The sequence below is a fragment of the Pezoporus flaviventris genome, unplaced genomic scaffold, assembly GCF_033815535.1.
Source record: "Pezoporus flaviventris isolate CSIRO_AGI_PZ_B2104156 unplaced genomic scaffold, CSIRO_AGI_Pfla_v1 ptg000078l, whole genome shotgun sequence".
NCBI lineage: Eukaryota > Metazoa > Chordata > Aves > Psittaciformes > Psittacidae > Pezoporus > Pezoporus flaviventris.
This window is the reverse complement of record NW_026892626.1, coordinates 18,397,616-18,424,503: the sequence shown is the minus strand read 5'-3', so window position 1 is coordinate 18,424,503 and position 26,888 is coordinate 18,397,616. Positions and strand designations below refer to the sequence as shown.

At 54.0% G+C, this 26,888-nt stretch overlaps 1 protein-coding gene across 2 annotated transcripts in view; it reads left to right on the top strand.

The window, feature by feature from the left end:
* Positions 1-26,888, top strand: part of PKD1 (polycystin 1, transient receptor potential channel interacting) — an 83,637-nt gene that overhangs the window by 46,321 nt on the left and 10,428 nt on the right. The window contains exons 10-31 of one of the 2 annotated variants that reach the window (XM_061474028.1): positions 181-458; positions 921-1,670; positions 2,725-2,856; positions 4,405-4,580; positions 4,989-5,122; positions 5,236-8,858; positions 9,784-9,930; positions 12,046-12,189; positions 13,406-13,685; positions 14,913-15,129; positions 15,644-15,794; positions 16,710-16,862; positions 19,043-19,187; positions 19,873-20,475; positions 20,924-21,080; positions 22,179-22,431; positions 23,001-23,196; positions 24,289-24,459; positions 24,857-25,000; positions 25,298-25,508; positions 25,843-25,969; positions 26,686-26,802. In XM_061474028.1, the coding sequence (XP_061330012.1) occupies positions 181-458; positions 921-1,670; positions 2,725-2,856; positions 4,405-4,580; positions 4,989-5,122; positions 5,236-8,858; positions 9,784-9,930; positions 12,046-12,189; positions 13,406-13,685; positions 14,913-15,129; positions 15,644-15,794; positions 16,710-16,862; positions 19,043-19,187; positions 19,873-20,475; positions 20,924-21,080; positions 22,179-22,431; positions 23,001-23,196; positions 24,289-24,459; positions 24,857-25,000; positions 25,298-25,508; positions 25,843-25,969; positions 26,686-26,802 (8,309 nt within the window). Of the gene's footprint in view, positions 1-180; positions 459-920; positions 1,671-2,724; positions 2,857-4,404; positions 4,581-4,988; positions 5,123-5,235; positions 8,859-9,780; positions 9,931-12,045; positions 12,190-13,405; positions 13,686-14,912; positions 15,130-15,643; positions 15,795-16,709; positions 16,863-19,042; positions 19,188-19,872; positions 20,476-20,923; positions 21,081-22,178; positions 22,432-23,000; positions 23,197-24,288; positions 24,460-24,856; positions 25,001-25,297; positions 25,509-25,842; positions 25,970-26,685; positions 26,803-26,888 lie in introns of both variants that reach the window. The other variant, XM_061474027.1, reaches the window with a different exon arrangement.

The window sequence follows — 26,888 nt, the reverse complement described above, 5'->3', positions numbered from 1 at the left end:
GCCTTTGTGAAGGTTTCCAGTAAAACAGGGCACTGGTCTTGTGGAGCAGCAGGATGTGTTGCAGTTGCAGCTTGTCCTAAGAGTGGAGCCAAGGTCTAAGTGGGAATTGGTGCATTTGGAGCAAGGAGAAGCGTTACTGGTCAGAATGGTGATCCTTGCTTTCCCTATCACTTCTTCCAGACTACCAGCAGGAAAGAAACGCCACAGAACCATTCCACGTGGCTCAGGATGATGGGAACTGGACGCTGCTCGAATGTCCTCCTGGTTTCCAGTGGTGCCATTTGACTAATCTGTGCTCCTCATTGAACGACTGCTGCAACGAGACCCAGTGTGCCAACGCTTCTCTTGCCAGCGCCCGTCCCCCCCTCTCCCCTCTGCACAATGACAGCCAGCTCAGCTATGAACTCATCAAGGAAGTCCTCTTTACGATCCCAGCCGGCCCTTCTTCCCACTATCTGGTCAGTGTTTACTAGCTGTTGTAACCAGCGAGTAGGAGGGGCAGTTCTCTCCTGAGTGCTCTGGGTGAATAAAGGATTGGTCCCAAGTTGCAGATGGAGATACCGAAGCCCATTGAAATGAAATGACTTGCCCAGTGTCACACACGCCACCAACTGCAAGCCATGGGCTCCCTGCAGGAACCTGTTGCAATAACCCAGTTGCTCAAAAGGCTGGGCAACCATTCCCATTGCACTTAAGCACTGAAGATAGAGCAGGAAGCTGGCTTCTGAGCTAGCACATTTGACTCAGAGGGGCTGGGGAGAGCAGAGTGGTGACATGTCTCCCCATGCTGTGGCTGGATCTGTGGCTTCCCAGTTGGTTTCCACTTGGCAGTAAATCCAGCTGCCTTGCCCGGACAGGAGTTGAGTGCTGAGTGCTCTGAACTTGAAGCATTAATCCAAAAGTGTCTCCTCTCTCTGCAGGTCACATTCAGGAAAGAAAATATCTTTGTCAAGGCTGAGGATGTCTTCAGTCTCCAACATAGCGCAGGCTTGGGCTCACTCCTCCAGTGCCAACCGAGTACCACATCCTCTTACAGAACCAGTGTCTTAAGCATGAACTCTTCAGACTGGGAGCTTGGCCTGGCTGATGGCTTCTTTGGTGCCTCCTGGATAAACAACACTGTTTGCTCGCTCCGTGTTTACTACGCTGAGGAGCAGCTGGTCCCAGTGATCAGCCCCCACAACACGGGGCTGGAGCATCCCGGTCGCTACACGGTCAGAGCCCACGTGGACAACGGGGTCTTCAGCACCAACGTGTCCTGCAGTTTCTGGGTGACTTCCGTGGTGTCAGGCCTGCGTGTCATCCACCCTGCTCCTCAGGGTGGCAGGGTCTACCTGCCATCCAACCACAGCACCCTGCTCATCAAGCTCTCTTCAGGGGTGAACGCCACAGCGAGCTGGCTGGGAGACAACCGCACCTTCCCCTTCGAGGGGTCCTGCCCGGCGGCTCTTGCCCCGCTCACAGCAGAGTGTGCCCGGGAGAGCAACGACACCTGGTTCACTGTGGTCAGCCTGAGCGGCCTCAGGGAAGGGGTGAGCACCCACGTGCTCGTGGCAGAGAACACCGTGAGCACCCAGAACATCACCGTCACAGTGAAAGTGGAGGAGCCCATCCGCGGGCTGCGGGCCACCCCTGACCCTGAGAGCAGAGTCCTGCTAAACACACGAGTGGTGAGTGCTGACTGCTGTTGTTGTTTCATCCCTCGGCAGTGGTTTTAGCCCTTGGCACTAAGGGGGTGTGTGGCTCATGAGGAGGTTGGGGCTCAGCTCCACACTGGTGGGGTGTAGCACTGCTTGCTGCTAAGCACCGCTCCCAGGCCATGCAGACAGCGCTGCTGCAGACAGGGGCATGTGGCAGAAAGCACTGGTGCTTTCCAGCAGGAAGTACGTTGGATTCCCTCAGAGGTAAGTGCCTCCTGCAAGGGGGGACGCTGGCTTTCCAGTTCCGTGGAAAACCAGAGACATTCTGAAGAACCAGCATTTAACTGCTTCTGACTTGTCAAGGTAGTTACTCCTTTAGATTCGCTCCTCTAAATCCTCACATCAGTTGGCTGAAGCTATAAGAATGTTTTATCCATCCACCCAAGTCCTGGAGTTACTCTGGTGTTTGCAGGCTCTTTTCCTTCAGTCCCCTGTCCCCAGAGCTAGAGCCAAGCCCTCAGAACCTGAGCAGGAACTGCCCGTGGGTGTCTGTGAAATGCTCTGCTCAAGCTCTCGCTGCTTATGGCAGAACCCTGTGCCTGCAATGCCTGTTGGTCTCACCCTTCCTGGCTACATGGTCTGCTGGGGAGGCACTGGGGGAGTGAGGAGGGAGCCTACCCTGTGCAGTGCAGGGCAATACAGGCTTTGGGTCGTGGACAGGGGTCAGAGGCTCAGCTCAGAGGTGTAGCTAAAGCTGAGTTCTTTCTGCAAAGCTATCGGAAGGGTTTTAGGCAGCAAGAGAGACCTGATCAAAAGAGCAGAGCCCTAGGGAGGGGGACAGGCAGCCTGGGGCCTGCTCCCCGCTCTGCTGTTGATTTATGGAGTCAGGGGCTGCATTTCTCTACCAGCAGCAAAGGCACAGATGATCTGGCACCTCTGTGTCATGCTCTGAGCATCCTGTCCTGCAGTGTGTGATGCCTCCCAGCCTGGCCCTGCTCCCTCTCCAGTTCAGCTGGGGATCTCCCGGGAAGCGCTGTGCCTCCTGCTCTCTTGCACCAGTGTGAAATGTTCTCCTGCCTTTCAGAGCTACATCCCAGTGATGGAAGCTGGCTCAGATGTGACTTTCCGATGGACAGTAGATGATAAACCATCTTTCACTTTTTACAATATTGTCTTCAACGTTATCTACCAAAGCCCAGCTGTGTACAAGCTTTCGGTAAGCCAAGGCCTTTCCCATCATACCATTGCAATCCTGGGTTTCCATCTCATCCCACAAACTAAGCAGGAAAAGCAGCAGGGAGAGGAGGCAGAGTTGAGGTTTTCACTGTGCACTTAATGAGCTTGTCTGCTGCTTCTCACTGAGCTGCTCTTGCACATAGGGTCTTCCTGTTCTGTTACAGCTGACTTCCCTGCCTTCCTTGTCTTTGCTTTCTCCTCTTTGCTTCATGCTCTCCTTCTGTTCATGGAGTGTCTGCCCTTACTCATCCCACAGGAATGAGGCAGGGAGCCCCACTGCAGGGTGCTGGCCACTGCTTTGGCAGGCAGGAGATGTGGATTCAGAACCAGGCAGAGGCAAGGATGCAAGCATGAGTCTTTCATAGGCAGGACAGAGCTTCTGCCACAGGCTCATCTGGTCTGTGTCCTGTTCTCTTTCTACTGGTGCACACTGGAGCTTGCTTTTGTCATGACCCCAGAAGAAGGATCGAGAGAGGCTGGGCAGAGGGAGGTGTCTCTTATGGAACAGTATCTCTGGCCAGAACATCTTTCTGTGTCATGCCCTGTTCTGCCATGCAGAGCCCTGGTCTGGCTCCAAGCTGCTTGGTCCCTTTGCAGGGGAACTGCTGGCTTCCTGCAGAGATCCAGCCTGGCTCGAGGGCTTGCTGCCACTAACTTGCTTGGTGCAGCACACCGCTGAGCAGCACTAATTTGCTGGGTGAAGGCCTGTGCTGGCAGCCTGGATTGCTTCCACTTCCAGAGCTGAGAGGGTGGCGTTAGTCTGGAGTCCACTGGGTTCGGTATAAGAGACCCGCAGAGCCTAGACACAAACTCCTGTTATTCATTGGGGTGGGAGGTCTCTGTTCAACTGGGGGTGAAGGATCCCTTCTGTCAGCAGCTCAGCTCTCCTGCAGGTGAGGAGGTGACGAGATGCTTCATCGTTAGGTACCACGTCAGTGGTACAAGCCTAGATAATCTTGAGGATCCTGCTCTACTTCTGTCTTGTCTCTTCAGACTCTTGCCTCCTTTCCCCTCCTTTGCCCAACTTTGCTCTCCCTCTCTGTGCCCACTGCACCCAGGCTGCTGGAGCTGCCTTTGGCTTGGTTTTAGGAGTCTCTCCCATCCCCACTCTGTGCTTGGAGCCACTCATCTGCCACTGGCCTAAGGGAACCGGATGGCTGTTGACCCCTTGGTGCCAGCAAGTGCCTGGGCTTTGCAGCTGGAGACACTGTGGAGCAGGCAGAAGGGTAACTGGCATGTTCAGAGCCAGAGGAGTCTCGGGATGAGCTCTTCCCTTTGTCCTCTTCCAGTCCTTCCTTGGACTGGCTTTAGTGGTGAAGATGTGGTGGTTCCAGCAAGAGGTGGCTTCACCAGGTAGGTGACTTGCCAGTCTATGCTGCTTTCCAGTGCCACTGAAGCTGCTCTTCTCTGACCTTAAGCTGCTCGCCTGCCTGGTGGGACCCCTCAGCACAGTGAAGCCCCACTCTCAGGAGAGGGCAGCACAGCAAGGTGACCCCAGATGCATTCTTTGTCCCACTGTCCTCCCCAGCTCACCGCCTCCAACCACGTCAGTAACTTCACAGTCAATTACAATGTCACTGTGGAGATGATGAATAAGATGAAGAACCTGACGGTGCTGGGTGTCCTGCCGGTCCTGCCTCAGAACAGCACCGTGGAGCTTACAGCAAGAGTTCAGGTTGATTCAGCTGTGGATGCTATGTTCCTGTGAGTCCTTTGCAAGTTGCCCAAACTCAGGCTCTCGCTGTGCACTCTTACCAGTCTTACCTTACTCTTTCTCTTCCCAGGGCCCGTTTCTCAGCTCCGTTCAGTTAATTTGCAAGTGGGGTTCAGTCACACTGGCTGGGCCCTAGAGTTCAGCCTGAAATGCTTTTCTTTTAAAGGATTGCAGTGCTGCTTTAATATTGGGTTCCTCCTCTACTTACCAATGCTGTTCTCCTCTCACGGTGACAGTTCCTCAGCTCCTGCTTTGATACTTGGCATTATGCTTCCTATGTTTTCTCTGGCAACCCCAGCCCTGAGCCTGCAAGACAGCCCTAGGCCAGGCCAGGGTTCCTCTGGGGTTTCCATGCTCCTCCTGTTGTGCAGTGTAACGTGGTTTGCGTGTTTCTCCAGGTGGGATTTTGGAGATGGCATCCAGGAGACATGCCTGTTCAAACCTCCCTACAACAAATCTTTCCTTGTTCCTGATCCCAGTGTCCATGAGGTTGTAATTGAACACAATGTTTCACACGTCTACCAAGACCCAGGTATGCTCAGGATGGTTCCTGGGGGGAAGAAGGAGCTCAGGCATTTTTGGGCCAGAAGCTGTTGCACAAGCATGTCCTCATGACTGGTCTTTTCCTGCTCTTTCCCAATGCAGGAGAATATGCCCTGGTGGTTCTCGTGTCAAACCAGTTTGAGAACCTCACCCACTTGACCCCAGTGCACGTCCACAGTTACCTGGTTGATGTGAAGATGGAAGCAGAGGAGGATGTTCTAGTTGTGAGCCGCCCGGTCACCTTCAGGGCCGACCCATTGCCATCCCCTTATGGTGTCGTGTACACCTGGGACTTTGGGGACGGGTCCTCACTGTTCACGGACACCCAGTCCACAGCGACATACAGCTACCCCAGGAGAGGGGTGTACAACGTCACCGTGGCAGCCAACAACACCATAAGCAGCGTGGAGACGGTCGAGTGCTACCAAGTGTTTGAGGAGATAACGGGGCTCCAGGTTTCTGCGGATGAGGCAGCAGAGCTGGGAGCATCCGTGACCCTCAACGCCTCGGTGCAGACAGGGGACAGCATCACCTGGATATTCGACATGGGCGACGGGACGGTGCTGAGGACTCGGGTGCCGGTGGTGGAGCACGTGTACATAAAGGACATCAACTGCACGGTGAACGTGACTGCTGTGAATCCGGTGAACTCTGTCTCCCAAACCGTGCCCGTTCGGATATTTGTCCTGGAAGTGCTCAAAATAGAGCCTGCTTCTTGCATCCTGGAGCACCCGGATGTGCAGCTCACTGCCTACGTGACGGGCGACCCCGAGGAATACATCTTTGATTGGACTTTTGGAGACGGCTCCTCCAACGTGACAGTCAGAGGGGACCCGGTGGTGATGCACAACTTCACCCGCAGCGGGACCTTCCCCCTCTCCCTGACTCTCTCAAGCAGCTTTAACAAGGCTCACTACTTCACCAGCGTCTGTGTAGAGCCAGAGATAGTCAACGTCACCCTTCTCCCGTCCAAGCAGTTTGTGAGGCTTGGTGAAGAGAGCAGCTTCCAGGTCAGTGCTGTGCCTCTGTACCAGTACCGCTACCGCTGGGATTTCGGGAACAATGAGTCCACTAGATCGAGTGGGACTGAGGTGACCTATACCTACAAGAACACAGGGGTCTTCCTGGTCACGGTGACTGTCTCCAACAACGTCTCTTTCAACAATGACACCGCGTTTGTGGAAGTCCAGGAGCCGGTTGGGGTAGCAAAGATTGAATATAACGGGACGAGCGTTTTGGAGCTGAACCAGATCTACCTGTTCTCTGCCAGCATGAATGGAACCAAAGTGAGCTACTGCTGGGACTTTGGAGATGGCACTACCCAGCCTGGGCAGATTGCTACCCACTCCTACAACAACACAGGCCATTACACTATTAGTGTGATGGGCAGGAATGAGGTGAGCTTTAATGAGAGCACCGTGGAGGTCACCGTGAAGCGACGGCTGCAGGGGCTGACCATCAACGCCAGCAGGACAGTGGTGCCACTGAATGGCTCGGTGAGTTTTGTGGCCACGCTCGTAGCTGGCACCGCCATCCGCTACTCATGGATCCTGTGTGATCGCTGCACTCCCATCCAGGGCTCCTCCACCATATCCTACACATTCCGGTCCGTGGGCACGTTCAATGTCATTGTGACAGCAGAGAACAAGATCAGCTCATTGCAGGACAGCATCTATGTCTATGTCCTGGAGCAGATTGAAGGCCTGCAGGTGATGAGCAATGACCTGGTGGAGGACATCTATTTCCCAACTAACAGAACACTCCATTTGCAGGCGGTGGTAAGAGAGGGAACCAACATCTCTTACAGCTGGGTGGCCCAAAGGGATGGCACTGCTGTGCAGACCTTTGCTGGGAAAACCTTCTCCTTAAGCATCCTAGAAGCTGGAAACTACACGGTCTATCTGAAAGCCACCAACATGCTGGGATGTGCAACTGCTAACAGGACACTGGAGTTCATTGAAAGCATTGGTCTTCTAAAGCCTTATGCCTTCCCCAATCCAGTGGCTATCAATGCTTCTGTTAACATAAGTACAACCTTAACCAGTGGCACTGGCATCACGTATGTTTGGTACCTAGAGGAGGGCTTCTCTCCTGTTACCTCTGAACCCTTTATTATACACTTCTTCCAAAGCCCTGGAATGATAGAGGTTGTTGTTGGAGCAGAAAACAAGCTGAATTCAACCAATGCCACAGTTTATATCTGTGTAGAGGAGGTCATAGAGGGGCTGAGCATAGGGACTGCAGAACTGGACTGCAGATACGTCTCATCAGGCTCCACGGTGGTCTTTGAGGGGGAGCTGCAGAGAGGGACTGAAGTGACCTGGCTCTGGGAGGTACCAAACGGCACCTTGAGTGGCCAGTCGGTGGCTGTCACGTTCCCCACAGCAGGGTTTTATACAGTCTACCTGAATGCATCCAACGATGTGAGCTGGGCTCTGGCCAGCAGGAATATCTCAGTGCAGGACCGGATCCAAGGCCTGGAAATCCTTGCCAGCAAGAAGGTGGTGGAGCCAGGGGAACAGGTCACCTTTGTGATCAGGATGTCGTCGGGTACCTCGGTGAGTTACTTGGTGAGCATAAGTGGAGACTACTCTGTGGTGCTCAACGGGTCCAAGTACACTCACGAGTTCACCAAGAGCGGCGATTACTTGGTGACGGTGACGGTGCAGAACCAGATCAGCATCGCGCACGCCCAGGTGCTCATCTCTGTGCTGGAGGCCATCCGGGATGTCAGGCTCCTCAACTGCTGTGAACAAGGCATAGCCACAGGCACGGAGAAAAGCTTCAGTGCCCAGGTGGGCAGCGGCTCCCGTGTGTCCTTCTCCTGGCAGTTCTCCCTGTGGAAGGAGCAAGGTCGATCCGTGGTCACCATGGCAGGAGAAAGAGTTTCCTACACTCCAGAAGCTGCAGGGCTGCTCGAGATTCACCTCAGTGCCTTCAATGACTTGGGAGGTATCAACGTCACCAGAACCATCCAGGTCCAAGACCCGATAGTCCAGGTCTTCCTCACTGCCTCCAATGCCTTTGTCAACAGGACAGCACTGTTTGAAGCAGTCGTGGTGCCCAGCAGCAGGAGCGTTGAGTTCTTGTGGACCTTTGGGGATGGCTCTTCCACTCAAATAACCAGGGTTGCAGTAGCCAACTATTCTTACCTGAGCCCTGGGGATTACCTGGTGGAGGTGAACGCCACCAATCTCATCAGCTTCTTCATAGCCCAGCTCACTGTCACTGTCAAAGTGCTGGAGTGTGAGGAGCCAGAGGTGGAGTTGGCCTTGCCCCCCCAAGTCATCATGAAGCGGTCCCAGAGGAACTACCTGGAGGCACAGATTGACCTCCGTGGATGCATCAAGTACCAGACAGAGCACCTATGGGAGATCTACAAAGCACCCAGCTGCATGAACCTGGATGACTCCAGCAGGATCCATCTGCCAAACGTTGATGTGAACAGGCCCCAGCTTGTAATACCAAAGCTTGCCCTGCAAGTTGGGAACTATTGCTTCATCTTTATTGTCTCCTTTGGAGATACCCCCCTGTCCAAAAGCATCTTCGCCAATGTCACTGTGATACCAAGTAAGCTGGTCCCCATCATTGATGGAGGGTCATACCGTGTATGGTCCAACACTCAGGACTTAATCTTGGATGGGGAGAAGTCCTATGACCCAAACTTGGATGATGGTGAACAGACCCCGTTGTTATACGACTGGTCTTGTACCTACTCCTCCAAGGTAAGAGCAGTTTTGCACAGCCAGAGAGGCTGGTCATTTGGGAGCCCCAACTGCACGTCAGCTCCTCTATGAACATGGCTCTGAGTTAAAATGGTGTCAAGGGAGGCTTTGTGAGCATCTTTAATAACGCTGCTCCAGAAGGAGGGTTGCAAAGGGATCCCAATTTTCAGTTCAGGATGGTGGTACCAGAATTGCTGTGAGGAGCAGTGCAGAGCATCCTGCTGCAGTCCAGTGCTGGCCTTGTACGTGGCCTCTGGTTCATGGTTTCAGTGCAGCTGTTTCCATGACCTGAAGGAATCAGAGAGCTGGTTGCAGCACAGGGGCTGGGGGCTCTGGTCCCTCTCCCATTAATGATTAAATGTCTCTAATTTCAGCAGTTAGACTTCAGAGGAATCAAGTGACTACAAGTTGTGGCCACTGTGATCACAAGCAGGTCACTGTCCTCATGGTCTCACCCTACTGTGGTAGAAGGATGAGGCAGAACTGCCCTTCATATTCTCATCCATGTTCTTAGAAGGAGCATTTATGATTGAATGTGGGATTCTGTTGCCTGTAAAAAGCCACTGTTTTCTCTCTTGACCTCAGAATGGATGTGGAGTGTGTGGGGGTTAGACTTTGGAGTTCAGTGTGAGCTTCTTGTGTTGATTGGGAAAATTTATAAGCTATTTAATGATGAATTGAGTGCTGTAAAATAAGAATGTGAAGCTCAGGTGAAATACAGTATTCCAGTACTGCTGACCTGGGCAATAGGATACTGTGCTTTGGTGTCCACACACCACCCTGTTCCTGCCACCCCAGTGGTGGGACTGCACAGTAAGATCCGTAACCGTGACGTTGTGTGGACCTGCATGCTTTGGCTGTGGACTTAACCCGCTGGTCACCCGTACCAAGGAGGGTTTGAAAGTTCTTTTCTCCTTGCAAGCAGAGCTCGGCTGCAGGGTGCTCTCTGAATTTCAGTGCCAAGGAAGGAATTGTCACAATTTCCAAAGCTGCGTTAGAAGCAGATGTGGAGTATACGTTCGACCTCACCATCAGGAAGGAGGGGATGAGCCCCGAGGCAACGAATCAAACCGTACGTACCCCAGGCAACGGTCCCTGCCTCTCCTTGTGTGCCTGGTGCTGGACACAGGAGCTGGAAGGCTGTGGCCCTTTTCCTAGGGAAGTTTCTAGAGGAGGGTGCTGCAGGCTTGGGGCCGTGTCCACCCACAACTGACTCCCTGGCCTGCATCCCCATCCCCATCCGAGAGCCAGCACCACTTTAACTGGGGGTGTGGAAGCTGCTGCTGCCTCCTGCACCCCCCCAGCACCTGAGAGAGGTTTTAGGGCATCACTGGGGCTCCACAAATGATCTCACCCAGGTCATTGGCAGGAGCAGACATTGGTGTTTCTGTGATGCATTCATCTTATGCTGCCTTGCGCAGCACTTTTTGCTCGTCCTGTCAAGTCCTTTTAGTTTCTTCCTTCCTTTAGACCTTGTGTCAGTCTCTCTCTGTGCAGAGGCTGCATTAGGGACCAGCCCTGAATGGTTCCTGGGACCAAGAGTCTGTGGCCACAGATCTGCTGTGGGAGGCCAGCGAAGGAGCCTGTGGTCAGCAGCTCTTCTGGGTGCATCCCTGGGCTCTTCCCATGCCACAGCACCAGGCTCTTGCCCAGCGAGAGCTTCCTAAGAGCTGCTGCTTCATTTTACCTTGAGCAGCTCCTCCCTTCTCTCCTTTTGACATTATTGAGAGCAGGCTCTGTTGAAGCGCATGTTGTTTGTGTCGGATTAAGCCCGCTGCTGAATGCGTCTGCAGCCCGGCAGCAGTTATGGTTTGTGTCAGAAACATTCATCGTGGTGTGCTTGGCAGTTGGAGCTGTAGTTAGCCTGGAAGTGGAAACTCTTACTGCCTGGGTTTTAAACCAGGGCTGCAGGATGAAAAGGGAGGGAGAAAAAAGGGGAATTGAGAGGCTGTCAAGGACATTCCGTACTATCTGGTTTCCATGCAGGAGCGCAAAACAACCAGGCCAGCGTTGCAGGAAGTTTGCAAATCCTGTAGGAATGAATGGAGCTTCACTGTGCTCCGGCGCAGGGCTTGGGAATATTTATCCTGTTTTCAAAGTCTGCCATGTTAAACAAGGTCTTCATTGCTGTCTGTCTGAATGCAGCAGATTCGTTATGCCAGGGCAGAGGGCTCCGTCCAACGCTGGACAATCCCTTTTCCTGGGGGATTAAGGGAGTTTAGACAAAGCGCAGGGCTCAGAGCTCAGCAGCCGTTGTGTCTGACCCACCAGTGCTTCTAAAGCTCCCCTGGGTGCTTTGCCAGGGAGATGTGTGGACATCTTGAGAAGTGCAGCTTGGAGCTGAGCTAGAAGCCTGCAATGACATGGCACTCCCTGGAAGACGTGGCTCTTCCAAGCTGCAGGGCAAAATGCCTTGGATGTGCAGTGGGAACTGTTGTCTGCCTGTTTCGATCATCACCCCTGTCTCGCAGGGATATGGGTAGTGTCAGAAATGATGAACGAGAGCCCAAGGGTCGGGTTCTGAAACATGGCAAGTGGTTCTAGCGCAAGCTGCGTGGATGAGAGCAGGGATGGAGACGGCGGGACCGTGCTGCTGTGCACAGGGCAGCACATCCTCACTCAGCTCTGGCTCACCCTGAGCCCTCTGTTACTCGGGACCATAAACACTTCCCATTTATCAACCTTTTGAGCCGAGGACAGGACCCACAGCCCCGGCTCCACAGCTGCAGAGGCAGGACCAGAGTTGAGCCCACAGAAGGCAAAGCAGAGCTGCGGTCACATCCCAGGGCAGGTGCTCACCAGATGTTTGGTCTGTGCTGTGCTGGAGGCTTTCCCTGTTACACTGCTCCCCTTTCCCAGACTCTAACCTGCATCCCATTTGTCCTGAGATGTCCTGTACAGTCAGGGGCTTTGGTTAGCATCATCCCCACTGGCACCATGAGCAGGACCTGTGCTGGGAATTCAGCACAGGGCTCCAAAGGGGCTTTTTTGGGAAGTGACTTATGATGTTAAAAAGAGCAAATAAAGTAAATCCGGAATTACCTAGATTATGTAGTAAATCCAGAATCACCATCAGTCCGATGCAGAGCGAGTCCTCCTTGCACAAGCAGATGCTGGGATGTCTGCATGCCTGTTAGATGTCTGTATCTTTGTCTCAGATCTCTGATGGAGCCTTTTGCTTTCCCAGGTGTTCATCAAGAGAGGGGGAGTCCCTATTGTGTCCTTGGAGTGTGTTTCCTGCAAGGCTCAGTCTGTCTATGAAGTTAGCAAGAGCTCCTACGTCTACCTGGAGGGGACCTGCCAGAACTGTCACAATGACTCCAAGCTCGGGGTAAAGTCATTAGCAATGCTGGTCTTTGCTTCAGTGTGGTGGGCTTTAGGGATAGGGGGAGAGTCAAGGAGGAGAGGATGGAAAGAGCTGGGTGAGAAGTCCTGGATCTAAACTGCCACAGAGAGGCGGAGGGGAAACAGTCTCTGACCACAGATGCAATGGCTGGGTCAGGCTTGGGGGATGAAGGCTGACTGGTACCAGTCTCTTCATCACAGCCCCTGGAACTGGCTGCAGGACTGGCTTGTTGGGTTGGAGGTTTAAAGCACAGAACTTGTTTGGTGTGACGTGGGACTCCTGCGTGGTGTCCCCGTGTCTCGGCAGCATTGAGGAGGCCAGGAGAGCCTGTGGAGCAGGTTCCCCATGTCCTGTAGCCACTGGACCCCTGTGAGATGCCCAGAGCTTTCCTTCACCCCGGGTTCTGCCTGCAGGACTCATGGCCTGTCAGTCCTCCATCAGTGTCTCCTCCTACCCAAGGGCTGGGACATTTTCAAGCCAAGCCCACGGGTGACCATCCCTTCCCACACCAAAGTACGGTTTTCCTACAATAAGTCTCCAAAGTGTTTTCTTCTCCTGCTGCCTGGCATCCTTCTCATTATTCTGGGGTCTCAAGCAGAGGTTGTTCAGTCTCTTGGGATTCCCCCAAGCCCTTTGTGCCCTCCTGGAATTACCCGTTCCCCTGCACAGCATCTCTGCAGCCCATTGAAGGAGGCAGGTCTCAGAAGTGGAATTCCTGTCGTGGGAGCTGATCCGCATGGCTCCCAGCATGTCCTTTTGTGGTGTTTTCTGGTGGGCTATCTCAGTGTTCCTCTTGGTATCGCAGTTGGACGTTTGTGCTATTAACAGCAACCACCCAGGCCACGTTCAGCTTCAGGCACATAAACCGTGGGGTCCCGTGGAGACTCCACCAGCACTGCATTGATTTCCTGTGGTTTGTATTCGCTGTTATGAAATCCTCTTGTCGGAGGGTGATGTAATCCCAGCGACTAAAGTAGATCTCACAGTGGAAATATTCCCACCAGACATTTGGGAAAGGCTCCAGTTCTTGTTGCTGTAGCGCACAAGACTAAAAGCTTGAATTATCAACTGCAAATTTGGCAGATGCTCCCACTGGAAATCTGTTACTTTTTATATGAGTCTCAAAGCTGAAACCATTTTAAGGACATAAGTTCAGATTGAACCAAAACCCCTCCTGTCTCTCCCCTCTTCATCCCGACAGCGATGGGCAGCGCACAGCTTTAAAAACAAGTCCCTCGTCCTGGACAAAAGGACAACCTCCACTGGTGACACAGGGATGAACCTGGTCCTGAGGCAAGGGGCTCTGAAGGACGGGGAGGGGTATACCTTCACCCTTCACATCACTGACCTCACAACGGGGGAGGAAGGATTCGCCTCCATCGACCTGCTCCCAAACCAGCCTCCGGTCGGAGGATCCTGCCGGCTGTCTCCCAAGGGACCCCTCAAGGCGCTGATGGCAAAGGTGCACTTTGAGTGTGCAGGTGAGAGCATAGAGCCCGCAGTACCTGTCAGCCCTGCTTCCCATTCTGAGCCCCAAAGCTTGGCCACAAGCAGCTTTGTGTGCCCAGATCATGGAGTTCCAAAACTCGTGGTAGCAACCAGGCACTTTGCTCCTAGTTCATGCAGTTGAATGGTGCTATCCAGGCCAGGACAGTAGTTGCAGGAGAAACTGGTATTTCAGTGCAGGAAACAGAAGATAGGTGCCTGAAACTGAGTCACACATATGTGGGAAGAGTCAAAGACAAAGCACTGGGGCCTCCTCTGCCATGGGGGCTGGATGTTCCCGTCGGCAGTTACCTTCTCGACCAGCTGCAGGGACAGCAGCAATGAGTCTAGCTTTGGAGAAGTGGCCTGGCTGACATCCTGTAGCCTTGGGCCAAGGAATAAGAGCCTCTGAAAAGCAGATTTCCCCAGATGATCAGTGTCAGAGATGAATGCTGTCTGTGCATGAATGCTCGGAAGCCACGCTGCACAGGAGGTCAGTTCTGCTGGGGCTGGGGAGGCTGCTCACCAAAGCCTGGCTTAAGCTGAGGGAGGAGAAGAGGATTCAGTGTGGTAAGGCTGTGACTTTGGTATGGTTTGAGCTGCCCAGAATAACGAGGAAATGAGGGTCCCTTTGGAGCGGTGGGGATTGGAGCTCTTAGTGGTTGTTTTTCAGCTGAAGTGAAACGTGCAGGATGTAGACCCACCGCTCTGTGTCCGCTTTCACTGGTGCTCAGTGGCAACATGCAGTGAGTGTCCCAGCTGCCCGCCTCCCACAAGGCTCCCCAGAATTCCCAGGAGCTCCGAGGAAACCTGTGTGCGGGTTTTACCCTTAACTCAGTTGTTCCTGAGATGCTGAAGTGCCTGAGGGCTGCACTGTAATACCAAGCTTTGCAGGGCTTGTACAGGAGCTGTTTGCCCTCGGGTCAGTGCCATTCCCGGCCCCATTGGAGTTGTTCCCGTTTCATTTTGATCACAAACTCTTCCTAAATGCCTATAAACGTGGCAGCACCCAAACCCCTGAACATCAGAAACCTTGAGAGGGGCAGAGCTTTGCATTGCAAGCCCTGAAGCCATCCCTGCAGCCTGGTGGAGTCCTCAAGCTCTCCTCACTGTGGGGACAGCCTGTCTGTGTGTCAGAGCAGGGACCCCGTGCTAGGGACAGCTGAAGCGTTCTGATGGCTTCCTTGCCCCTCTCAGAGCCCACGTCTGGGTTTGTTTTGCAGGCTGGCGGGACACGGAGGATGCAGAGGGACCGCTGGTGTACATCCTCATGGCGTCTCGGCACCGGGCCGGGCACTACCACGAGTTCTGCGTGTACAAGGGCAGCCGTGCCGAGCACAGCGCCTTCCTGCCCCCCGGCTTCCATGAGAGTGGCTTCATGGTGTCCGTGTCTGTCCTTGTCCAGGACCAGCTGGGAGCGACCGTGGTGGCCATCAACCGGTAAGAGGCTGGGCTCGTGTGGCAGCTCCAGGCTCCCGCATCACGGTCATGCCTTGGCCCCTGGGTCCATGTCCTGCAGGGCTCAAGCACATCCTGGGTGAAGCAGGAAGATGAGGGGAGGCTCAGCAGAAGTGCAGTGAGAATTCCAGCCCTTGTGGGGTGAATCGCACAGCAGGGAGGCTTCCCCATACGTTACTGCTTTCCTGAGCATCTCCGTAATTCCCTGGTGACACCTTGCTTTGAAGGCACAGTGTCACGTTCTCAGACCTCTGTGCTCTGCCACCTCCTCTGTATCAGGCGCCCTCAAAAGAGAGCTGGCAGCCCCAAGCTGCGGTCCCACCCTCTCAGGCCAGAGCCCATGGTCCTGCAGTGCCTGCAGGATGAGGAGCTGTGTCCCATTTGTTCCTTAGACCCCAAAAGCAGTGTAACTCCTCCCAGCTAAAGGGCAAATTCTGCCCCCTTCTCCAGCCCCATTTGGTTTGCCCTTAACCCAAATGCCTCTTTCCCTTGGCAGCTCCATGGAAATCGGCTTACCTGAGGGCTTTCCAAGCCTCTCCCAGTGGCTCTACAATCAAACTGACACCGTGCTCCAGGGCTTAGTGAAACAAGGGGACCCTCAGCAGGTCATTGAATACTCTCTGGCCCTCATCACCATCTTAAATGAGGTAAAGCAGCACTCTCTGCCCTAGGGAGACCTCCAGACAGCCTTGCAATCACCACTGATGTTCTTTGGCCACATTTGGTGCAGCGATGCAGGGAAATGACTGAGGCTGCAGCTCTTCATGTAAACCAGTGTGCGTGCATGCTGGGAGCTGGGCTGGACCTGTGTGCATGCATCAGAAGCAGAAACAAGCTCCAGACACACGACGACCAGGGAAAGCAGAGAGGCTGCAAAGTAAAACCAGGGTCCTAGAGAAGGCAGTGGCCTCGGTGTCTCCCATGCACCCTACTTTCTGCCCTCATAGTCAGATACGCTTTTCCCTCTTTGATGTCAAACTCAAGCCTAAACACTGGATTTAGAAATGCAAATCAGCCCAAATCCCCCACCTCCTTCACACCTCCCCTGAGCCACCCACGGCACTCCAGCTCTGCAACTCCTGTAGCTCCTTAGGTGATGCTGTGGGTGCTAAGGAGCCCTCCTTGTTCTGACTGCCGAGCTAGTGCAGCTAGAAAGCCCTTCTGCCTGCACACAAAGCTCTTCATCCTCCTGGCAGCATTTGCTTTCCCTCCTACATAAAGTAGGGCCCATGTGCAGGGCAGGAATTGCAGTCTATACTCCCATTTTCTGCCCAGTAGGAGCCTGCCGGAAAACACCAGGCAGGGGCGATCCCCTGAGCTGAGCTGGATACAGGCTGCACGGTGATGTACTACTTAGCTGTCAAGTGCCAGGCTGTTAAGATAATTGCTTGGAGAGCACAAGTGAAACTGAGGGAGTTCTACTGAAAACCCAGCTCATTGGATCACCTCTGGGAGGAGCAGAGCAGGGAGATGCGGAGTGCAGGGAAGAGACTTAAGCAGAGCTCAGCATCAGCTGAAACAATCTGATACACGTCCTCACTGCTTGCTTTTATCGCCTCCAGTACGAGCGATCCATGCTTCTGGAACCTGAGACTGGGAATGAGTTTGAACTCCGGACCTGGACCCGCAACAACATCACAGAGACCCTGAACTCGCTGAACGTGAACACAGTTGATGACATCCAGCAGATCTCAGCTGCCCTGGCACAGTGCACGGTATGTTCCCCATCACCACCTCCAGCCTCTGCTCGTCCAGGGGCTGTTTGCATGCTCCTCCGTTCTTGTGCTTCCCTGCTCCTCTCCCATGCACACACCACACAGAGGACAGGGCACACATCATACTGGTGATGTCCTAAGTGCTGTTAGCTTTGCCTCTTGCTGTGCCATCAGTCTAGCAGGTGCTGGTGAGATCTTGTATTCATGTTCTGGAGGACAGCACCTAAGGGCTCTGTGCTTCTCTGGTATCAGCCCTGATGTGACAGCTTGCTAGCAGGTAGGTCCTTTCACCTGCAGATGGAGGCTGTAGGAGAGGCCCTGACACACTGGAGAAGCACTGGAAGAAGTTGCTGGGGGAGCCACAGAATCTCTGAGGAGAGGCTGGACTCCCATCAGGATTAACACAAGTCAAGCAGGACCTGCCTTGAGCCAGGGGACAGGGCCAAGGAGTGATGTTCCTTCAAGCCCTCTTTCTACCAGATGAGATTAGAAGCACTGCTCTGCTCCACGGCTGACTGGAAGCGCTGTGTTCCCCAGCCAGCTCGCAGCTTCAGCTCCCCGGTGCTGGGGCTGCTGCCTGGTGGATTTAGGAGTGGCTTTCTGTGTTTTGTCAGATGGGCAAAGGGAAGAGAGCCCGGTTATATAATAGGCTGGGGTTTGGTGGTCAGCCAGGCCGCTCTGGCATGCTCTTCCTCCCAAATCTTTGCTTTCAGGGCTGGAGTCAGGCACCCTTTGGCTTGGCTGCTCTGCTTCTCCGCAGCCAGGTCAGCAACCTCACCCAGCAGCAGGCTGTCAGTGGAGTGATGGACAGACTACTGCATCCCACCCACAGAGTCCCTGTTCTGCTGCTCCTTCCTCTGCTTCAAAGGCTGTAAACCTCAAAATCGCTTCTCTCTGTTCACCTTTGTTCAGGGATTTGGGGTTCAGCACATCCCATTCCCATGCGGGATTGGTTCATGTCTGTCTCTCCTGCGTGCTCTTGCCTGCTGTGGAAGCTCAGGTCTAGAAACAGAGGTTTTGTTCCATGGGAAAAGCTGATGTTCCAGGGTTAGTTTGTGCTCTGGGTTGGAATGAAAAGCTTAGAGAAACAGTAATCTAGAATTTCCCAAGTGGCTGAGCCTGCTGTGGGGTTCACACGTTTCCCATAGCAGTGTCAATCAGTGCTGATATTCATTGGATTTTACCTACAGGGGAGAGGATAAAACAGAACAGGTTTATCCTGGAAGGGAAAAGAAGACTCTCAGTCTTAGCCAGGTCTCCTTCCTAAGCAGCAGCTCCTCTTGGGTGGTTCCTCCCCATAACCTTTCTCTTCCCCACCTCTTTGATACCTGACTGAGCCTGGTGGATTCCAATTTAAACAGCATGTCCATAGCTTACAAATAAAAGCAGAAAAGGGGGGATTTTAGACCTGCAGATGCTGTCTTGATTCTCCACCAAAACATATGGTGAATCACGTCTGAATCCTATGATGATTAAAAGAGAAAAAGATGAATAAAAGCAAGGAATGGGGTTATGGTAACAGCTTCCATGTGTTGCCTCAGTCCCTCCCATCCAGGCCTCGAGAGTGCTGGGAGCTCCAGGCCATGGCTAGAACATTCTGTTTCTTGGACACATCTGGGAGCAGAGGGAGGGACATCCATCACGCCCGAGTGGCAGGATCCCTCCCACAGCCTTCAGGAGTACTTGGACACTGAAATGGATTCAGTGAGGGCTAAATCTTGATTCCACCTAAGACAGCGGAGTGAGTGGAGGGATCCCATCCAGCTCCTCTGGTTGATTTCTGTAGATACAGTGTGTGGCTCCAGAGGGGTGCTCATGAGATGCAGCAGCGGGAGATGTGCTCGGTCCTTACAAGTGAGCTCTGGGGAACATGAATATGCTGCCCTTTACTGCTCTTTCCAACCCTAATGCGTCCTCCATCAGACTCCCACATGCCTGCCTGGAATGTGAGGGGAAGTGGGTGGAAGAGCCTTGGAGACACCACAGACTTCTTGATAGCATCTCTCAGTGTGAGCAGAGCAGCCATTGCCTCTGCAGTCACCTCCCTGGGGCTGGAAAGAGACTTTCAGAGTGCAAATGGTGTTTGAACAAACACGCTCGAGTCTTTGCAGGTCTGAGGAGCAGACTTCATCCTTCCAGGGGGATGTTCCCACTGCCTCAGACTGTGCTCCCCTTTGCAGGTGGCGAGCAAGGAGCTGGCTTGCAAGTCCTGCCTGACAAGGACCTTGAACAAGCTGGAGACCATGATGACCATCCTGCAAGGGGAAACCACCCAGGGCACCGTGACACCGACTGGCATCGCCGACAACATCCTCAACATCACGGGTCAGTTCGGTACCCCTGGGGTTTGGCCTCTTCATGCTCAGTACTTTCTTCTCCCTGCACTTTTCCCAGGGTTGTCTTGGCTCGGGCAGCCATCCCTGCGGACACTTCAATCCAACAGTTGTTAATAACCTCACTGGTGCTCCAGGGAATTCTCTTTTTAGTAAACAGTGAGTAAGAGCTATGGCTTCCAGATGCTCGCCTTCCCGGTTGCAGTCTGAGGGTGCCAAACTTCACTGGGGCACCCCTGAACACTGTGTGGGAATTCCCACCTGGTTACCCTGGGAGGAAGCAGGCATCTTTGCGCTCCTTATAATGGGGTTCTGAGTGTTCTCCATAGTGCAGGAACTTAGTGACATATGTTTGCTTTATCCATTCCTTCCCTCTCTCCCAACCTGCTGTTATAGCCCTGTGCAGGAGGGAAATAAAGCCTGTTGTCATTAGTATTCACCACCAAACTCTGCACATTAGCTGAGAGACTGCAGGAATTGCTGACAGCTCTATTTTTAGCTATGGGCTACTGAACGCTTCAGTGCAGCAAGTCACGTGCACAGCGAAGAGTTACAGTGAGAAGACAGTGAGGAAACACTTGTCTGATTGCTTTGGGAAGGTGTCAGATGTTATCTAGGCTCTAACACTTATGTAGGCTGTTTACCACTTCCTCTGCCCCTTTATTTCTCTCCTGCAGGTGACCTCATTCACCTTGTCAACACGGTTTCACAAGAGTCCAAGCCCCAGGAGCTGCTTGCCGATGCCCACAATTTGCTGCTAGCTCCCAAAGCCTACAACCTGTCCTCCAGCCTGATGCGCATCCTCATGAAGTCTCGAGTGCTGAATGAAGAGCCCCTGGAGCTGGTGGGAGGAGAAATTAAGGCCACGGGCAAGAGGTCTGATCCCTTTAACTTGCTTTGCTACGAGAACACACCAAACTGCCAGTTCTCCATCCCCCAGGCATTCAACACCACCCTTTCCAACCTGACGGATGTCATCCAAGTCATGTTCCAAGTGGACTCCAATCCTTTCCCTTTTGGTTACATCAGCAACTACACCGTGTCCACAAAGGTGGCCTCCATGGAGTTTCAGACACACAACGGGGTGCAGATCCCCATTGGGAGCCTGGACTCAGAGAAAGCCATCACTGTAATGGTGTCAAACAACACGGATGCTCGCAACCTCTCTGCTGGCACTGAAGTCATCGAGGCAAGGACATCTGTGAACCTCATTGTGGTTATGGAGAGCAACAACAGAGAAGCAGGACTGCACTTCCAGCTCACCTACAGAGTCCTCAATGGTACAGCAGACAGATCCACCTCTTTATGCTCTTTGCTGTTCCCATGGGAGAGGAGGGCTCAAGAGGGAACTGCTGTGGGAGATGTCAGGTGTAGGCAGCAAGTTCCACACTGCCTGCCTGAAGTTCTGGCTGTCACAGGCATTCTCCCGTCCCCAGTGTAATCCTTACTTGTGGATTCTAGGCACTGAGAAGCCTTTTGCTTCTCCCACCCATTCTCTTGGGCCACATTAGCACCAGAGGGAGCTCCTCTCATCCCTCCTTGGTCAGGCACAATGGTGCCCAGAGTCTCCTCTGCACTCCAGACTGAGAGAGTGCAATCCAGAAAAGCATCTCTCCCAGCTTCCTGCATTCCTGATACTCCTCCCTGAACACCCACTGCTGGCAGCAGGCTTGTGACTGAGCTCTGCCTGGTCTTTATAAAGTACTTTCTGTTTCCCCCCCTCCCCAGATCACTACATTGCAAGTGAGCCCGAGCCCTTCATCATGGCTTATCTGCATCACGAACCAGAGCCCAATGAGCACAACTGCACTGCCTCAAAGAAAATCAGCCTGGATGCCCTGGCTGGGAATGACCACAAGCTCTACACCTTCTTCACCTCTCCCAGGTAAGAGAAACCTGTCTTATAATCTCTGTCACCCCCAGGCTGTCCCCTGGATGAGTGTGAGGGATGCTCAGGGCCTTGCCATGGTTTATACCAGGCTGCTTTGCAGGACTGGTGCTGCTGTAGCTATCACAGTGCTCCTCTGTCCTCGCAGCTCTCCTGGGCAGGAAGCTGCAAGCTGCCATTCCTACATCCCAGCATTGGCACCTCTTCTACCGTGGGCACTTCCTCCTTCCCAGACATCTCCTGGTGCTGGTGCAAAAGCAGCTCAGTGCTCTGTGATTTGCCTTTCAGATCCCATTTGTAGGGGTTACCTGAAAGGATTCCCCTTTTTAGAGCTGTAAATATCCTTCCCTGTATCATGACCCTCACCCAGAGCCTCTCCTGGTAATGAGTCGTGTCCCCCCCCCCAACTGCCCTTTTCTCTGTAGGTTCTTTGTGGGCTTCCATCCATGCTGCTTGGCTCATAGAGCACTGCAGTTGTGCTGTTGGGTTTTGGAGCAAAGCTCTTCTTTTAATTAGAGCAGTCATTATAACCTCAGTTGCTGCCTTGGCCAGGAGCGTGTGTGTTCATGCCTTGTGTTACTTCCAAGCCATTCCTAGGCATTATCTGAGAAGAAAAGATAGGCAGCTTGGGAATAGGTGGGGCGAAAGTGGAGCCACTGTTGTGTAAGTTACTGCAGCTTCCATGGCTTTTGGTAACAGGATGCTCTAAGAGGGATTAATCGTCCTGATAAGTGATTGTGCTCCCAGCCAAGAATCCAGAGTTGCTGTGGAAGTGTCCTATGGATCAGTGGGACACGGGGAAGGGCGGGTGGGAGACCTGTGCAAGGCTGCCAGCGCGAAGAAGAGGATGTGCAATGTAGTGCTCCAGATACTGAAACAGTACAAAGATAGAGAAGAATTCAAGTGGTCCTTGGAACCCCGGAGTTTCTCTACAACCAAAGGTGTAAATTACACCAGTTCACTGGGCTTTTCCTCCTCACTGTGTGCTTCTCCATCCCTGCAGCAGTGTTTTCATGGGCACGCATCCATTAGAACAGGGTTGGTGTCCCTTCAGCAGGATTCATGGTGTCTCCTTGCTGCCTTTCCCTTCTCCAGAACGGATGACCCCATCCAGAAGTACTACTTCAACATCACAAACCATTTCAGCTGGTCCCCGGTGGAGGTGACCCTGGGGCTGTACACATCCCTGTGCCAGTACTTCAGTGAGCAGGAGAAGCGCTGGAAGACAGAAGGCATCATCCCACTGGAAGAGACCAGGCCAGACCAGGCTGTCTGCTTAACCCAGCACCTCACTGCCTTTGGGGCCAGCCTCTTTGTCCCACCAAACTCCGTCCAGTTCATCTTCCCTGTGAGTAGAGCAAAGCAGAGGCTGCGCAGCATCCCCATGTGCTGAGCAGTTGGTTGTCACCCATAGGAAAGCCTTGGGCTCCTGATGGCTTCACATCCAAGCTGTGCTCAGCTGGCAAACCAGCACCAGTACCCGGGAGCCTCCGGGAGCTGTCCCTGGGCACAGCTCACACAGGGGCTGTGTTCTGTGATCATGAATCCTGGCTGCTGCTAAATAGACATTTGCAGATGGCTTTATCCTGGCTACCTCGCAGTGTGTTCACCTCTTAGTGAGATGCCAGGCTCTCCTCCCAGCTGGCACCCAGCACTGTTTTATCCCAGCCAGCTGCTCCCTGCTTCCCAGGGGCACTCAGGCTCTCCCTGGCTCTGGTGGTGTGATGTAAGTGGGAGCAGAGAGCGCTCAGCAGCTGCTGCAGCACACTCCAAATGGACTGTGCAGGGAGAGCTCTCTATTTGCACGTGCTGTTGTGTCTGTGAATGATGGTGATGGCCAGGAAGGGGGCTCCTGGGGAAAGAGGGGATGCTCCTGGGGAAGAACAGTGCCTTTCAACATACCTCTGTGCTTTCTAGGCTCCAGGCCCTGGCCTCAACTACATCGTGCTGCTCACGTGTGCCGTCTGCTTCGTGACCTACTCGGTGGCTGCGCTGATCGTGCACAAGCTGGACATGATCGACATCAACCGCGTGGGGGTGATTCCCTTCTGCGGGAAGAACGGGCTCTACAAATACGAGATCCTGGTGAAAACTGGCTGGGGCAGAGGCTCAGGTTAGCCCATGGTCTGCTCGTCTTCATGCCCCATCCCTGGCAGTGGTCAGGGTCAGGCTGGACAGGGCTTAGAGCAAGCTGCTCTAGTGGAAGGTGTCCCTGCCCGTGGCAGAGGGTTGGAGCTGGGTGAGCTTTAGGGTTCCTTCCAGCACAAACCAGGCTGGGATTCTATGATATGATTCTGTGATTCCTACGGTGACATCTGTGTATCTCACCTCAGCACATCAGGCACCACGTGTCCCCCTGCAGGGCCCACAGCTGAGCTGGTGTTTGAAGCAGCACGGAGCAACCAGACTGTTCAGGGCTTCCAACAGCATACACACTTTAAATGGTGTGATAATAGGGCAGGTCAAAGGTGTGAAGGAACCACCTCTGACCCTGCTTTCCCTGACTGGGCTGTGCTTGCAGGAACAGCCAGAGGCAGTGATCGTTCCTCACATCCTCTCCAGCAGAAGCATCCAAGCCTTGTGGGCCCTTTAGATGGCCTGTTTTGCTGCCCTTCAGCATCCATTGCTTGTTCTGCTGTATGAACCCCAGCATCGGAAAGGCAGAATGCTTCACTCTCTGACCCAGGGCTGGGTTTGTAGCTAGAGCTGCCAGAAACATCATCTTGGACTTGGAAATCCAGGCAGTTGGGGTGTGGGAGCTCTAAGTAAGGACAGAGATAGAGTGCCACCAGGCCAGGAACATGCTGCCATTGACTTGTGTAACCACTGGCTTCACTGGCAGCAGCTTTCTCCTGAAGCTACCCCAAGGACCATCCAGGTTGTGCATCTGGAAGTTGGTACGGGAGAGATGTCAAGGGAAATAAATATTCCAACTACTTGGAGGAAAAGCCATCAGAATAAACATCCCCTCCTATTAGGGTGTTAGCAAGGCAAGGAAAGTCAGCTTCAGTCCCCTCCAAAGAGAACCATGAGCATGCCAAGGGCAGTGCACCAGTGTGAGCAGCTCCCTGGGTGTGGGATGGCTCTTGAGCACATTCCTTCCTCCCCAGTGGCCCCTCTGAAGGACCACTGCACCTGGTAGCAGGTCGCTGGCAGGCAGGGCTGGGGAGCAGCTTCCCTAACGGAGCTCTGTTATCTCTGCCAGGTACCACGGCCCACGTGGGGATCGCCCTGTATGGCGTGGACCATAAGAGTGGCCACAGGCACCTGGATGGAGACAACGCCTTCCACCGCAACAGCCTCGACGTGTTCCAGATCGCCACGGAGCGGAGCCTGGGCAGCATCTGGCGCATCCGCATCTGGCACGACAACAAAGGTGAGACAAGGGCAGGGCTGGGGCACCCATCACCCATCCCGGGGCACGGCCAGGCTCTGCTCCGCCTCGTACCTGGGCCTAAAGGCTGGAATAACCCTGGTGGGAGGCTGTGGTGACCCCTGGGGGGGGGGGGGGGGCTGGATGTGGAGTCTCCATCATGGGAAGTCTGCAGACCCATACACAGAGGGTGCAGTGTGCACTGTGACAGTGTGAATGTCCAGCCTAGGAGGTGACCTGGCTGCACCAGGCTTTTGGGTTCTGTGCATTTCCCGTGGATGAAGATCCTGTCACAGGGCAGCTGCTGCTGCTGGGCTCTTGTGTTGCCCTCCCAGCTTTGCAGTTTCACCCAGGGAGTGGCTGCCACAAAATACACTTCTTCATCTCTTTTCACTTCCAGGACTCAGCCCCTCTTGGTACCTGCAGCACGTCATAGTCCGGGACCTGCAGAGCAGCAAGAGCTACTTCTTCCTGGTGAACGACTGGCTGTCGGTGGAGAGCGAAGACAACGACGGCATGGTGGAGAAGGAGGTTTATGCTGCCAGTGAGTGCTCAGCCCTGGGTTTTGGGGCTGGGATGGATGAGCAGCGTGGCACTTATTACATTGAGGAAGGACCTGCAGCAGGGGACCGCAGAGGGGCCATGGAGCCTGCACACTGGCTCTTCCTCACTGCATTGATGCCTCGTGGGTCCTTTGTGCTAGAGGACAAGGACCCAGCTCTGCAGGAGGGACCATATAGATGCAGTGTGAATACAAACCAGTCTGCAAGGAGGCACTGTGGCCCCCCCAGGTCCTCCCAGTGGTGCCGCTGGCCCTGATGGTCTCTCTCGTTGTGCTCAGGTGAGACAGAGCTGAGGAGCTTCTCGCGCATCTTCCTTGCGGAGCTGCAGCGAGGTTTCTTCGAGAAGCACATCTGGTTGTCCCTGTGGGACCGGCCGCCCCGCAGCCGCTTCACCCGCGTGCAGAGAGCCACCTGCTGCTCCCTCCTCATCTTCCTCTTCCTCTGTGCCAATGCCGTGTGGTACGGCGTGGTGGGCAACGTGCACCTCAGGTGGGTTGCGTGCCTTGGTGCTCTGGGCATCCCTCACCCCCTGAGGGCCCCTCCTGTGCTTCCCATCACGCAGGGCAGGAAAGACCTTGCTTGCGGCCTTGAGTCCGTCCTTCCCGTTCCAAAGAATCTGGGAGCAGGACATGGATGACCAAGGACGATCTGATCAGCTTCCCCCTTATCTGGTTTTGATGTGTCACTGTTCAAAAAGCCCATGCCCTGTTCTTCCTCTGCACATCTGCAATGGCTGGGGGTGCAGTTTGGTCTCCCTTGCTTAGCTGGCAACCCAGAGTGCCCCTTCTAACACAGTTCTCTGATCAATCCTGATTCCCTCCAGCAACGGGGCTGTTTCCAACCTGATCCCTGTCAATGTGGACACGGTGGCTGTTGGGCTGGTGTCCAGCGTGGTGGTCTACCCTCTCTACCTGGTCATTTTATTTCTCTTCCGGATGGCTCGTGGCAAGGTAAGGAGGAGAAGTAGCTGCAGGCTGCCCAGGTGGGTGTCTTGCCACCGGGGTTCCTTATCTGAGCCTAGATCCTGCCCCTTGTGGTCCATCACTTCTCCAGCTGTCTCTGCCCAGACAGAAGGGCAGATTTTAAAGACTGCCTTATGCACTTGCTGCCTCTGGTTTTCAGTATGGGACAGGTACCCAAATGCCATTAAAGGGTAGCAGCCCGTTATCGGCAGGAGCTTGGGAGGTGCTCAGTGGAGCATCTCTAATGAAGCGTCTGCCCTGGGTGCACATTCAGCTCTCTGAGCAGAGCTGTGGTTAGGCAGCTGTGAAGGGATTAGCTGGGGATTTCATGACTAATTGGGCACAATTAGCAGCCCCATCAAGGACTGCAGCCAGCTGCTGAGGGACTGATGAGCACAGATTGTGTCTGATACTTCTTGTCCCTGGAAGCACTCCCTGCTTTGCAGGGAACTGGAGATTCACCAGGCTCCTGGGGACCTTGTATGTGGGACAGCCTGGATGGCACGGGGCTGCAGTACGTGTGGGAACAAGTTGGAGGCAGTGGAAGATGTGCATGGGCCTGTTCTCAGCCCTGCTTGGGCTCCCCAGCCCTGCCTGCATGAGTGTGGAACCGATGGGACCCACTGAGCAGCCTGTTTCCGAGTCCCCGTGCCATTGTCACCTCCATCCCTCCCTTGTCAGCTAAAGCCTGATGTCTCCTGCAGGTCTCCATCAACCACACCGTGACTCACTCAGACCAGCAGTCCTTGGAGATCGATAACTACCTGGACTCCTCAATCCTTGACAGCTCCTTCCCCACCTTCCCGGGCCTCCAGGCAGAGGTAAGCTGCTTCCCACCTGAAAGCTGGATATGTTGCAGGCTCTGTGTGCTCCCCTGCATGGACACAGGGTCCATCCACAGCAGTGA